This window comes from Dendrobates tinctorius, unplaced genomic scaffold (assembly GCF_039654945.1).
Source record: "Dendrobates tinctorius isolate UK_male_01 unplaced genomic scaffold, ASM3965494v1 ptg000075l, whole genome shotgun sequence".
In the NCBI taxonomy this organism is placed as follows: Eukaryota; Metazoa; Chordata; class Amphibia; order Anura; family Dendrobatidae; genus Dendrobates; species Dendrobates tinctorius.
The window spans coordinates 44495543-44508879 of NW_027361743.1; the positions used below are offsets into that span (position 1 = coordinate 44495543).

Consider the following 13337-nt stretch of genomic DNA (forward strand, 5'->3'; position numbering starts at 1 on the left):
ACATGTTATCCGGTGATACGGGACCCTTTCTCACCTTTGTGCAATCACGTGCAATCCATACTGGGCCAGACACCGTCTGAGCCTGCCTCCTGATGTATAGACATATATTTTGAATGTGTACGCTATCCATACATGTTATCTGGGGATACGGAACCCTTTCTCACCTTTGTGCAATCACGTGCAATCCATACTGGGCCTGACACCGTCTGAGCCTGCCTCCTGATGTATAGACATATATTTTGAATGTGTACGCTATCCATACATGTTATCTGGGGATACGGAACCCTTTCTCACCTTTGTGCAATCACGTGCAATCCATACTGGGCCTGACACCGTCTGAGCCTGCCTCCTGATGTATAGACATATATTTTGAATGTGTACGCTATCCATACATGTTATCTGGGGATACGGAACCCTTTCTCACCTTTGTGCAATCACGTGCAATCCATACTGGGCCTGACACCGTCTGAGCCTGCCTCCTGATGTATAGACATATATTTTGAATGTGTACGCTATCCATACATGTTATCTGGGGATACGGAACCCTTTCTCACCTTTGTGCAATCACGTGCAATCCAAACTGGGCCTGACACCGTCTAAGCCTGCCTCCTGATGTATAGACATATATTTTGAATGTGTACACTATGCTATCCATACATGTTATCCGGGGATACGGTACCCTTTCTCACCTTTGTGCAATCACGTGTAATCCATACTGGGCCTGAGAACAGATGGCGAGCTGTTAAGCAAGCTACAGCACCTGTGGTTTGCACATGTAAGTTTTCATTTTTTCAGGAATGACGGTTAGGCCTAATTCCGGAACTGCGGTTGACCTGCACTTACTGGGAAATCATCATTCGCGGGTAATAATTGTAATCACAGATCCCCATCACTAACGTTGTTCAGCGGGTTATCTGCACCTGTAAGCGACAAACGCTGGCCTTTTCAGTGTAGCGCACATGCAGCCACGGACATGTAAGGGCATGACACACCAGTTATTGGCCAATCTCATGTGCCAGAGCCTCACGTGTCCCTCTAGTAAGCCAGACTCGGACCGTGGGGCATGACGGAGTCTCGTTCGTTAACGGAATTAAGCTTGCAATGTGTGCATCTGTTCTGTAGCTTGCATGGTTGAGGTTTTCCAGGTGGAGTCGAATTAAAGCGTAGGCTCCACTCCTGGTGGTGCCCTTCTGGACATTCCTTTAAGGTTCAGCTTTGCAACCATACTGCCCACGTAAAACAAACACTTTGCCTTCATGAACGCTTTTTGGAGGGTCATGACTCATGGGAATAACGCCGCCCAATCAGTTAACCTGCTAGAGAGATCCTTCGTTGCTCCCAAGCATGACATCACACTCCCTAGGAGGAAGGTAATGCCACTGTGGCGACCGTACTCCTGGGGGCGACACAAGTGCACTGATGCCCAGCCACTTCTCGATGAATCTGCTGGTACATTGACCCAGACCACTACATTCCCCTCGCACGCTACACGGCCTGAATCTGACCCTGATGAAACTCAGGTTACCCTTCCCATATACAGTTCCATCTTACACGGTGACAAAGAGGAAGCTGCAGATGAAAGTGCAGGTTCGGCCCACCCGCCATCAGACACACCACCGTACTATCAGGGGCCCTGTGCCAGTGCCGTCGCCAACGAGTGGGCCCCCCCTGCTTGCTCAGGATCACAGCACTTGCAAGGTTGAAATACTGTGCAGTGAGATGGAAGATGGGAACAACGAGGAGTCCAGACTAGTACAGGGATTCCCTAGCGAGGAGACTTATTTGATTGTTTTCAATGTTGGGACAGCAATTTTTGGGGAGCACTATACTCTGGAGAATGATAGATGGGGCCCACCATACACTGGAACATTCCAAAGGTGGACATCAGACACTGGAGCAGCATTTACAGGGCCCATTATACACTAGAGCAGTAGAAATGGGGCCCATTATGTTTGGAGCATTATTTGGGCCCATAAGACAGTGGAGCTTCATCCATGGGGACCAACATATACTGTAGCATTATGTGGAGCTCATCATATACTGTTTCAAACATTATATGGGACCAATGATTCTGTATGGAGAAATAGATGGGCCTTGTCATGAGATGTAAAAAGTGAAGTATTTTTCATTGTACTATACCGCTATTTCTCTGCCGTATCGGAGCATGATGAGTTCTGGTATGTGTTAAAGGGGCGCTCTTTCGCCCAGGGCACATGAAAACCTGGAGCCAGCCCTCCCCCCCCACAACTTTAGCCAAATAACCCCCATTTTTCAGTGCGTAACTTGTATTATGAAGTTAATTAAGGTTGACAAGCTTAAGTAAGAAGAATTGATGCTTTTGGCATTCAAATGGGCACTGTTGGTGTGTTTCCTGTCCTCCTCTCACTGCCGACTTTTATTCCCCATTGACTTACATTGGGTTTCGTGTTTCGGGACGACCCCGACTTTTCCCTATAATCGGACGATCTTGCTCGACCCGACTTTTGGAAAAGTCGGGTTTCACGAAACGAAACGCGACCCTAAAAAACCAAAAGTCGCTCAACTCTAAATGTGATCAATTCATCTGGTATAGGTAGTGATTTCAGTGTCAGTAATATAATATGAAAAGGCTCATATTACATTATTTATAGAGTTTGCTCACTTTCTAGCCAAATTATTATTGAAATGTCCTAAATTGATGTGCTCGAACACACGTAAATCCATGAGATTTCCCACAGAGACCATTTCCCAAGCTCCAATCCACACTTGCGTCAATAATATTTTGCTAAAAAGTGACAAACCTCTTTAATGTCGTATCTAAATCGACTTCGTATTTGAGCTTCACTTTAATACCATCCCATCAAGGTCCTCTTTTTTCCAAGAGCTATAACTATTTAATTTTTCCATAAACATAGCGATGTGAGTGCTTGTTTTCCATAGCAATCTGGAGCTTTTATTGATACCACTTTGATGTACATACAACACTTTGATCGTCTTTGATTGCTTTTTTTTATTGCGGCAGCCAAAAAACCCTGCAATTCTAGAATTTTGATTTCTTTTTTTTTTTACAGCATTTACCACACAGGTTAATTCATTTGAAAATTTGATAGATATGTCTTTTATGAATACAACAGTACCAAATATATTATTATTTCCTTATTTATAAGCTTGGAAAAAGAAGGTTGATTCAAGCTGTTATATTTTTTAAAAAACTTTTTAAAATTGTTTTACTTTATTTTTTATCCTCCCTTAGATGACTTGAAGCTTTGATTGTCTGATTGCTTTTTCTGTATATTGCAGTACTGCAATTTATTGTGAAATTGGCGTTCTCTATAAATTCCAGCCATAAGGAGACTTGGATGGCAGTAATTGGGGCAAACAGTCCATTTATATACTCCTTGACATTGTCATGTAAATGGATAAACAGCAGTGATCGGAGCCAGCTCCGGTCACTGCTGTTTCAGGCAAATGTTGTCTGTACAACATATCCATGATGTAGGTGTGGGTTTGTTATACACATTGATAAAGAACATTGAGATTTTCTACATTGTATTTGTATGTTCTCATTTCAGGCTTGTATAGATTTCCACTAAGTATTCAAACCCCCTGCTCACACTCTGTAGAACATACTGATAGGTTAATTAGTATTTGCTGATTGCAAACTTTTTACAGTATTTACAACTATTGGCAACAAGTTTCCTAGTTCTGGATCCTTGTAAAGACAAAGAGGTGCACAGTATACAAACTACCAAGCTGTAAAAGGTTGAAGTTGGTGTTTAGATTAAGGGCTCCATAGTATAAGCGGCTTTGATCTCTGTGAGAGTCCTGATTAGAGGCATTACATTTGCTTTATGGGTTTATTTAACAAGAGAAACATTCAAGTAGACTGAAATTGGGCACAAAGCAGATGAAACGGATAAATGACAAAAGCAAAATTGAGTTAAAAAGTAGCATGATTTCAAACAGAATAAGAGATGACTACTCGGTTTCAAAGGTGTGAGCTACATGCAATATTTCCAGGTTTTCTGTCTTTAGTAATTCTCTTTGATCACTTTCTACGAAGAAAGGTTAGAAAAAGAAGACCTCTGGGAAGATATGCTGCAAACTTCTAAATTAGTGAAGGAGCTTCCAGCATCACTTGTATATTCTGGGTACGAGGATGTAGAGGAGATAATATTTTTGAGTCTCTGAAGGGCAATGATCAACAGCAAGAGAAGGAAAGCCAGGAGACTAAGAAAGATCGATACATACACATAAACGTTTGATAAGCGGTTGGTTGCTGCTGCTGCTGAAGAATCCACTGATGTTGAGAGAGAGGTAGGGAACAGTTCCAAAAAAGTTCCATTCCCAGCTTCTTCTGTTAAAGCGACTGAAGGACCAAGGCCTGACATTTTGGTTTGGGCAGTGTGGTCCACCTTTTAAAGATCTATGATGGGATCGATTTATGACATCTTGGAAATTCTACTAGTAATATCCTTTCCTTGAATGGTTTCCAAACTTCTTCTGAAGGTCACTCTGAAATAGATAAGTAAAAGTAATTTCAAAATGCAAAGTAAAAGCTATTAATTGCACTAGTAACTTAAAGAGGACCTGTCACCAGAACAAAAGTGGGCAGTTTTGGTCCTACATTGCACCCACGAGTATCCTATTTTTTAAATTCACAATATGTTTCCAGAGAAATGGGTCTTTTTATTTATTGCTAATTTTCACGTTTTTAACCAAGGGGAGGTTACAGCATTCTCTGGGGGTACATATTTGGCCGGTTCTGCATTATTATTGCCCAATTAGCAACAGTCCCTTGGTAAACACCATAAATCACTAAATAAAATGGCTCATATCTCTGGAACCACATAGCAGATTTACAATAAAAATAAATAACGGATTACTAAGGGGAGCACCTGGTAAAAAGTTAGAGAAAAAACTATCTGTAATCAGAAAATGGTCTTAAATGTTTTTTATGTTGTATACATTTTGTGATATTTCAGATTTTCGAAACAATTTGGTGTATTTTCTATTTTTCTCACACTATATTTATTTACTTTTTTTTAAAATAGTGCAATTACTTCATGTAACATTTCAACGGTTGATGGCTTCAGTTTGTGCTGCGAACATTGAAAGGAAGTATGCACATCAGAGAGCATATATTCAACAGTCAGCAGTAGAAAAAGTTATGTCTAAGTGTAAATCTCTTTAGAGAGCTCGGACAAGATGCTTACCCCATAATCATATGAAGAGAATTAAAATTATACACTGCTCAAAAAAATAAAGGGAACACTTAAACAACAGAATATAACTCCAAGTAAATCAAACTTCTGTGAAATCAAATTGTCCACTTAGGAAACAACACTGATTGACAACAATTTCACATGCTGTTGTGCAAATGGAGTAGACAACAGATGGAAATTATTAGCAATTATCAAGACACCCTCAATAAAGGAGTGGTTCTGCAGGTGGGGAACACAGACCACATCTCAGTACCAATGCTTTCTTGCTGATGTTTTGGTCACTTTTGAATGTTGGTTGTGCTTTCACACTCGTGGTAGCATGAGACGTACTCTACAACCCACACAAATGGCTCAGGTAGTGCAGCTCATCCAGGATGGCATATCAATGCGAGCTGTGGCAAGAAGGTTTGATGTGTCTGTCAGCGTAGTGTCCAGAGGCTGGATGCGCTAGCAGGAGACAGGCCAGTACACTAGGAGACGTGGAGGGGGCTGTAGGAGAGCAACAACCCAGCAGCAGGACCGCTACCTCCGCCTTTGTGCAAGTAGGAACAGGAGAAGCACTGCCAGAGCCCTGCAAAATGACCCCCAGCAGGCCACAAATGTGCATGTGTCTGCACAAACGGTTAGAAACCAACTCCAAGAGGATGGTCTGAGTGCCCGATGTCCACAGATGGGGGTTGTGCGCACAGCCCAACACCGTGCTTGGCATTTGCCACAGAACACCAGGATTGACAAATTCGCCACTGATGCCCCGTGCTCTTCACAGATGAAAGCAGGTTCACACTGAGCATGTGACAGACGTGACAGAGTCTGGAGACGCCGTGGAGAGCGATCTGCCTGCAACATCCTTCAGCATGACCCGTTTGGCAGTGGGTCAGTAATGGTGTGGGGTGGCATTTCTTTGGAGGGCCGCAAGCTGTCATTGTTGTTAGAGGGGGCAATACACGGTATTAAGAAATGGGGTATGTGAACATTTGATCAGAGTTATGTGAACTTTTGATCTGAGTTATTTGGATGTTGTGGGTTGTCATTATGATTTAAATAGAGAAAACACAGTAGTTTGACAATAAATGGCTTAACCCAACCACTAACCATGAGTGGAGAAAAACTTTTGGTGTTATCATTCATATTTTCTGAAAAAAGGCCAAGAAGGCAAAAATTCTCCCGGGGTATGTAACCTTGAGCACAGCTGTGTGTGTGTGTGTGTGTGTGTGTGTGTGTGTGTGTATATATATATATATATATATATATATATATATATATATATATATATATATACTGTGTGTATATATATATATATATATATATATATATTATATATACCAAAACATATAGGAAGGCAGCACTCCAAGTTGCAGTGGATCTAAATAAACTCCAATTTTTCACCACTGCAACTTGGAGTGCTGCCTTCCTATATGTTTTGGTCTGGATTTGGCAAGTACGGGATATTGCTGAGGAGGCCTGCCTGGGGAATTTGATTTTTTTTTTTTCAATACATATAATATTCAGTATGTAAAATAGGGGGCAGGTCACCGAGGGATCAGTGACTTGTCATAAGCCATCAGTATGAATACCTAATCAGAGCACCACATAAAGACCCCCCACAGGCCTCCTTGGAGCACGAAAATCTCATTAACTGAAAACCAAAAATAAAGATTAAACAACAACCACATGACGGATTTCATTACCCAGGTATCACTGCAATCAGTATAACGGCGCCGACCTGACACTGCCTGGAGGTTACTCACCACAATCCTATGACATGTTCCCTTTAAGGTTCCATTTATACGGTATATACAGATTTCTCGCCAATTTCTATGTAGTCAGCCCCTGACAAAGGCACGCTGCTGAAACGCACGTTGGGGAAGCGGCACCATCACTGGAAGCTTGGTAGGTTACTATGGATGTTTTTTTGACATGACTCTTTGCATTTAGCAGCACAATTCTGATGATTTTTATGTATAGGATTATTTTATATTAAGACTGCTAGTATATTTCAATTGCATATAATGATATAATATATTTCCCTACCTACCCAGTGTTGGTGTCACTTGTGTAGTTCATTTGGGCTCATGACTTTGCACTATTGGCACCTTTTTTGTTTATCTTGTATATGTGATTTTATAACTTTTTTATAACTTTGAATAAAATTTATATTTTTGCACGTTCATTATACTCTTTTTTTTCTTCTTGAATTTTTTCATACGGGGTGAGTGGGTAACAAATCAATCAAGGGAGGCAGTATCAAATGTATAACCAATATCGACAATATGCGCAACATACATAGTAAGGAGGCTGGTGAGGAAAAGATCCAGGACATGAGTGTCAGAAGCACCAGACACACATACTGCAATAGATTGGTCCTGCTTACCCATCATGAATGGTGGCACCTACGCCTCTCCCTGCATTTCGCGTGGCAGTTTTTTGAAAAACTTTTTTCCCAAGGGTAACAGGAGAAATTGGACCCCAAAAGTTGTTGTCCAATTTGTCCTGAGTACGCTGATACCCCATATGTGGGAGAAAACTTCAGTTTGATTCTAATAGATGTGCCTTTTCTAGACAGCTGCTGGCTGCTATTTTTAGGCTGGGGGGCCTATATCAATGTCCCCTTACCAGTCTGAGATTAGCAGCCCCCAGCTGTGAGCTTTAGCAAGGCTGGTTGTCAAAAATAAAATACAATATTTAAATAATTTTAAAAAACAGCGTGGGCACCCCTATATTCCTGATAGCCAACCTTGCTGAAGCTGACAGCTGAGAATTGCAGCCCCCAGCTGTGAGTTTTGCCTGGCTGGTTATAGAAAACTACCTATGAACCCTTTCTACGCCCGGGTGGCGAGCATTTTTATTGGTATATGGTCTTCCATCCTGGAATGTGCTGCCCCCCTCCTATCCTGTTGTGCATGGCACCCTCACCCCCCCAATCCTGGTAAACATGGCACCCTATTCCTCATCCTGGTATGCATGGTCCCCTCACCCCCAATCCTGGTATGCATGGTACCCCCTTATCCCTATCCTGGTATGTATGGTCCCCTCACCCCCCAATCTTGGTATACATGGTACCCCCTTATCCCTATCCTGGTATGCATGGCCCTCTGACCACCCAATCCTGGTATGCATGGTCCTGTCACCCCCCAATCCTGGTATGCATGGTCCTCTAACCCCCACCTATCCTGGTATGCATGGTCTTCTCACCCCCCCAATCCTGGTGTGCATGGTCCCCTCACCCCCCAATCCTGGTATGCATGGTCCTCTCAACCCCCAATCCAGGTATGCACGGTCCCCTCACTCCCCCAATCCTGGTGTGCATGGTCCCCTCACCCCCAATCCTGGTATGCATGGTCCTCTCAACCCCCAATCCTGGTATGCATGGTCTTCTCACCCCCCCAATCCTGGTGTGCATGGTCCCCTCACCCCCCCCAATCCTGGTGTGCATGGTCCCCTCACCCCCCAATCCTGGTATGCATGGTCCTCTCATCCCTCAATCCTGGTATGCATGGTCCCCGCACTCCCCCAATCCTGGTATACATGGTCCCCTCACCCCCCTTTCGTGGTATGCATGGTCCCCTCACCCCACTTTTGTGGTATGCATGGTCCCCTCTCCCCCTTTTGTGGTATGCATGGTCCCCTCACTCCCCTTTCATGGTATGCATGGTCCCCTCACTCCCTTTTCATGGTATGTATGGTCCCCTCACCCTCCTTTCATGGTATGCATGGTCCCCTCACTCCACTTTCGTGGTATGCATGGTCCCCTCACTCCCCTTTCATGGTATGCATGGTCCCCTCACCCTCCATTCATGGTATGCATGGTCCCCTCACTCCACTTTCGTGGTATGCATGGTCCCCTCACTCCCCTTTCGTGGTATGCATGGTCCCCTCACCCTCTTTTCGAGGTATGCATGGTCTCCTCACTCCTCTTTTGTGGTATGCATGGAGCCCTCACCCCCCTTCATGGTATGCATGGTCCCCTCAACCTCCTTTTGTGGTATGCATGGTCCCCTCACCCCCCTTTCGTGGTATGCATGGTCCCCTCACCCTCCTTTCGAGGTATGCATGGTGCCCTCACTCCTCTTTTGTGGTATGCATGGTCCCCTCACCCCCCTTTCGTGGTATATATGGTCCCCTCACCCCCCTTTCGTGGTATGCATGGTCCCCTCACCCTCCTTTCGTGGTATGCTTGGTCCCCTCACTCCCCTTTCGTGGTATGCTTGGTCCCCTCACTCCCCTTTCATGGTATGCATGGTCCCCTCACCCTCCTTTCGTGGTATGCATGGTCCCCTCACCCTCTCGTGGTATGCATGGTCCCCTCACCATCCTTTCGTGGTATGCATGGTCCTCTCACCCCCCCTATCCTGGTATGTATGGTCCCCTCACCCCCCTTTCGTGGTATGCATTGTCCCCTCACTCCCCAATACTGGTATGCCTGGTTCCCTCTCCCCCCTTTCCTGGTATGCATGGTGCCTCTCACCCCCCTATCCTGGTATGCATGGTCGCCTCACCCCTATTAAACTACACACATGCAAAAAAACCATTTATACTCACTCTTCTTTCCTGTGCTCCAGTGCTGTCCCGTTCTGCTGGAGGTCGGAGGGGGAAGAGTCTGGCGCCGGAGTAAGTGCATGCCCATAGCGCTGTCCAGTGTCATATTGCTGAAGACACACTGCAAATGTGTCTTCAGTAAAATGGCACCAGATCGCGCTTTGCGTATGCGCGGTGCCGGCCGAACTCCTGCCCCGGTCTTCAGGCAGAAGAGAAGCGCCCCGGCAACTCTCCTCCCGGTCAGGTAACTATGTAAGTATGGCGCCTGAGATCGCAGTGTGTACGCGTACCGCCATTTTCGACGCCATACACACTCCTCACCGCTGGATGCCTCATTCTGTCTGGAGCCAGACTGCGCAGGCGCGTCACGCATGCACAGTTTATAAAGGCTTTGGACAGAGTGACGCTCCCAGCATTATATTATAGATACAGGGGAACCCACGCCATTTTTTTCATTTATTTATAATACAGGCGGTGGCTGATGAATACCCCCTTCAACCGCTCCTGCTGTCACTGTTATTAGCAGCAGCAGGAGTAGAATGATGGGAGTAATAGTGCTGTCTCCTTTATTACTTAAATGTAACTCTCATCATTCTCCCCTGCTCGCGTCGATTGCCGGCAGAGCAGGGGAGAATGATGAGAGCCGTGTTCAGCACCCGGCGCCGGGGAACAGCGCTTACTGCAAAACTTCTTCCCTGACACCCGTCCATATGGTACTGATGCGGCACACACATGCCACACGTGTGTCAAATGTATTATACACATGGACACTGACATCTCCGGTACCAGAAATATCAGAATGTGTGAAAGAGGCCTTATAGCGGGTTTTTATGTTTGGCAGCTGTCACACGCTAAAAGACGCTTTTTTTTGCGAAAAATAGTTTTTTGCATCACCACATTTTGAGAGCTATAATTTTTCCATATTTTGGCCCACAGAGTCATGTGAGGTCTTGTTTTTTTGTGGGACAAGCTGACGTTTTTATTGGTAGAATTTTTGGACACATGACCTATTTTGATCGCTTTCTATTCCGATTTTTGGGAGACAGAATGAGCAAAAACCAGCAATTCATGAATTTCTTTTGGTTGGGGGGGCGTTTATACCGTTCCGTGTGTGGTAAAATTGATAAGCCAGTTTTATTCTCCGAGTATCGTGGCGATGCTAAATATGTGTACTTTTATTGTTTAGATTTTTTTCATTCAAATATTTATTTATTTATAGAATATATATTGATTTTTTTAATTATTTTTGATTTTTTTTTTCAAATATTTTCATTGAATTTTTTTTTTACTTTTTCCTAAGTTTTTTACTTAGTCCCACTATGGGACAATCATTTTTTGCAGGCTGATCGCTTCCATGGCATGCAGATGAAGCAGCATCTGCATGCCATATAAGCTGTCAGCGCTGCACTAATACAGTGAGACTTGCTGATCATGCACTGCGCATGATCAGCAAGTTTACTAGCTCTGATGAGCTGTATGTCGTCATGACGACAATCGCTCACCATGGCAACAATCGTGACCCTGTGTCACGCCGCAGGAATGCTGTGATCTTGTTTGATCACAGTATTTTGGGGGTTTAAATGCCGGGAGCGGTCTGTGACCGCTCCTGGCACTTAGTGCCGGGTGTCAGCTGTGAGAATCAGCTGACACTCAGCTGCGATCGGCCGCGCACCCCCCGTGAGTGCGGCCAATCGCTTAGACGTAATAATCCATGTTCAAATTGTGCCAGGTCACATGGACGGAATATTACATCTTATGTCAGAAAGGGGTTAAAGCTGTGTCACTCGGTTGTAAGGGGGTGAAGAGGAAGAAGAGCTATAAGGGGGTTACCTCTCCTGCTCCATGTCCAGAACCACATAGCCGGGCAGCAGGGTCTCCAGGGGGAAGACTTACTGTCTTGGACCGACTGCACCATATGACTGTAAGGGGCAGTGGGGGAAGAGAAGGGGCGGTGGATCGGAAGCTGTGCAGGCTGAGGGCGCGAAAGCAGAGCGCGCCAAAGGCAGAGCAGGGCACACCACGTAAGAAGCAGGCTGCAGCACCGCGCTCCAGGAGAGAGAGAACTCCCTGTCAGAGGACTGGGGCTGAAGGACGAGATATAGAAAGCGCTGTCTGTGAGTACGTGGACTCGGTAGCCCCTGTGACCAGAGGAAGCTTTTCCCCTGACAGTGCAGAGACAGTGTCCCGTGCATGCAGCCCAGGTGCCCGCGGTGACAGGATAGAGTCCCTGAGTGTGGCAGAGAGACTTTACAGTGTGCGCAGCATCATTCCTGCGGAGAGACTGATAGCTTAACATATAGAGACTTAGAGCAGGGGAGACTCAGGTTCACAGCGTCTCCCTGCTTCCTGCTTTAACCCTGGAGTTCCCGGTTCCAAAGAGAGGAGAGACTACAGAGACTTCAAATGCCGCTAATGATGGTACCAATGTTGGAGAAAGAGAACTTGCAATCAAGACTTCACTGGACTGATAAGTTACAAGAATTCCCGTTTAACCATTTCTACTTCGCGTAATGGTTTCATAGCTTTACCCAGCCTTTTGTGTAATGTTTTACCATTTATCCTTTCACTTTTGTCCCCCACTGCTTCTCCCTGCGTGAAGAGTCTTTCCCCTGTAAATAAACCCTTTAACTGTTGATCTGTCTCTGATTCGTGCTGACATCATCAGTACCTGCAGATTATTACATGGCCACTGCAGAGTTTGCTGCACTGATCACAGTGCTTGTGAAAATAAGAAGGCCATGTACAGTCATGGCTGAAAGTGTTGGCACTCTTGAAATTATTCCAGAAAATTAAACATTTCTCCCAGAATATTATTGCAATTACACATTTTTTTATACATATGTTTATTTCCTTTGTGTGCAATGGAGCAATAAAAAAACAGAAAAAAAGGCAAACAGACAAAATTTCACACCAAAGTGAAAAAATGGGCCAGACAAAATTGTTGGTACCTTGACAAAATTGTGGGTAAACAACTTTGTTTCAAGCATGGGATGTTCATTCAAACTCACCTATGGCAAATAACAGGTGTGGGCAATATGAAAACAACACCTAACCCCAGATAAAAAGGGGAGAAGTAATACTCAATTTTTGCATTGTGTATCTGTGTGTGCCACACTAAGAATGCAGAACTGAAAGAGGAGAGAATTGTCTGAGGACTTCAGAACAAAAATTGTTGAAAAATATCAACAATCTCAAGGTTTTAAGTCCATCTCCAGAGATCTGCATATTCCGTTGTCCTTGATGCACAAAATAATCAAGAAGTTTACAACCCATGGCAATGTAGCTAATCTCTCTGGACATGAACAAGAGACAAATAGATGAAAGGTTGCAACGCAGGATAGTCCAGATTAGAATAATCAGCGCAATTCAAGTTCCAAAGAAATTCAAGCTGTCCTGCAGGCTCAGGGTGCATCAGTGTCAGCGTGAACAATCCATTGACATTTGAAAGAAATGAATTTCTTTGGCAGGAGGACCTCACTGCTGACACAGAGACATAAAAAAGCTAGTCTGCAGTTTGCCAAAATGTATGTGAGTAAGCCAAAATCCTTCTGGAAAAGCAACCCATGGACTGATGAAACCAACATAGAGCATTTTGGT

At 44.5% G+C, this 13337-nt stretch overlaps 1 protein-coding gene across 3 annotated transcripts in view; it reads right to left on the bottom strand.

The window, feature by feature from the left end:
- Positions 1 to 2971: 2971 nt before the first annotated feature.
- The window catches only part of SERTM1 (serine rich and transmembrane domain containing 1), a 117236-nt gene continuing 106870 nt past the window's right edge, over positions 2972 to 13337 (bottom strand). For all 3 annotated transcript variants that reach the window (XM_073583232.1, XM_073583233.1, XM_073583234.1), the window contains one exon: positions 2972 to 4494. In XM_073583232.1, the coding sequence (XP_073439333.1) occupies positions 4035 to 4370 (336 nt within the window). In that variant the 5' untranslated portion in view covers positions 4371 to 4494 and the 3' untranslated portion in view covers positions 2972 to 4034. The remainder of the gene's footprint in view (positions 4495 to 13337) is intronic.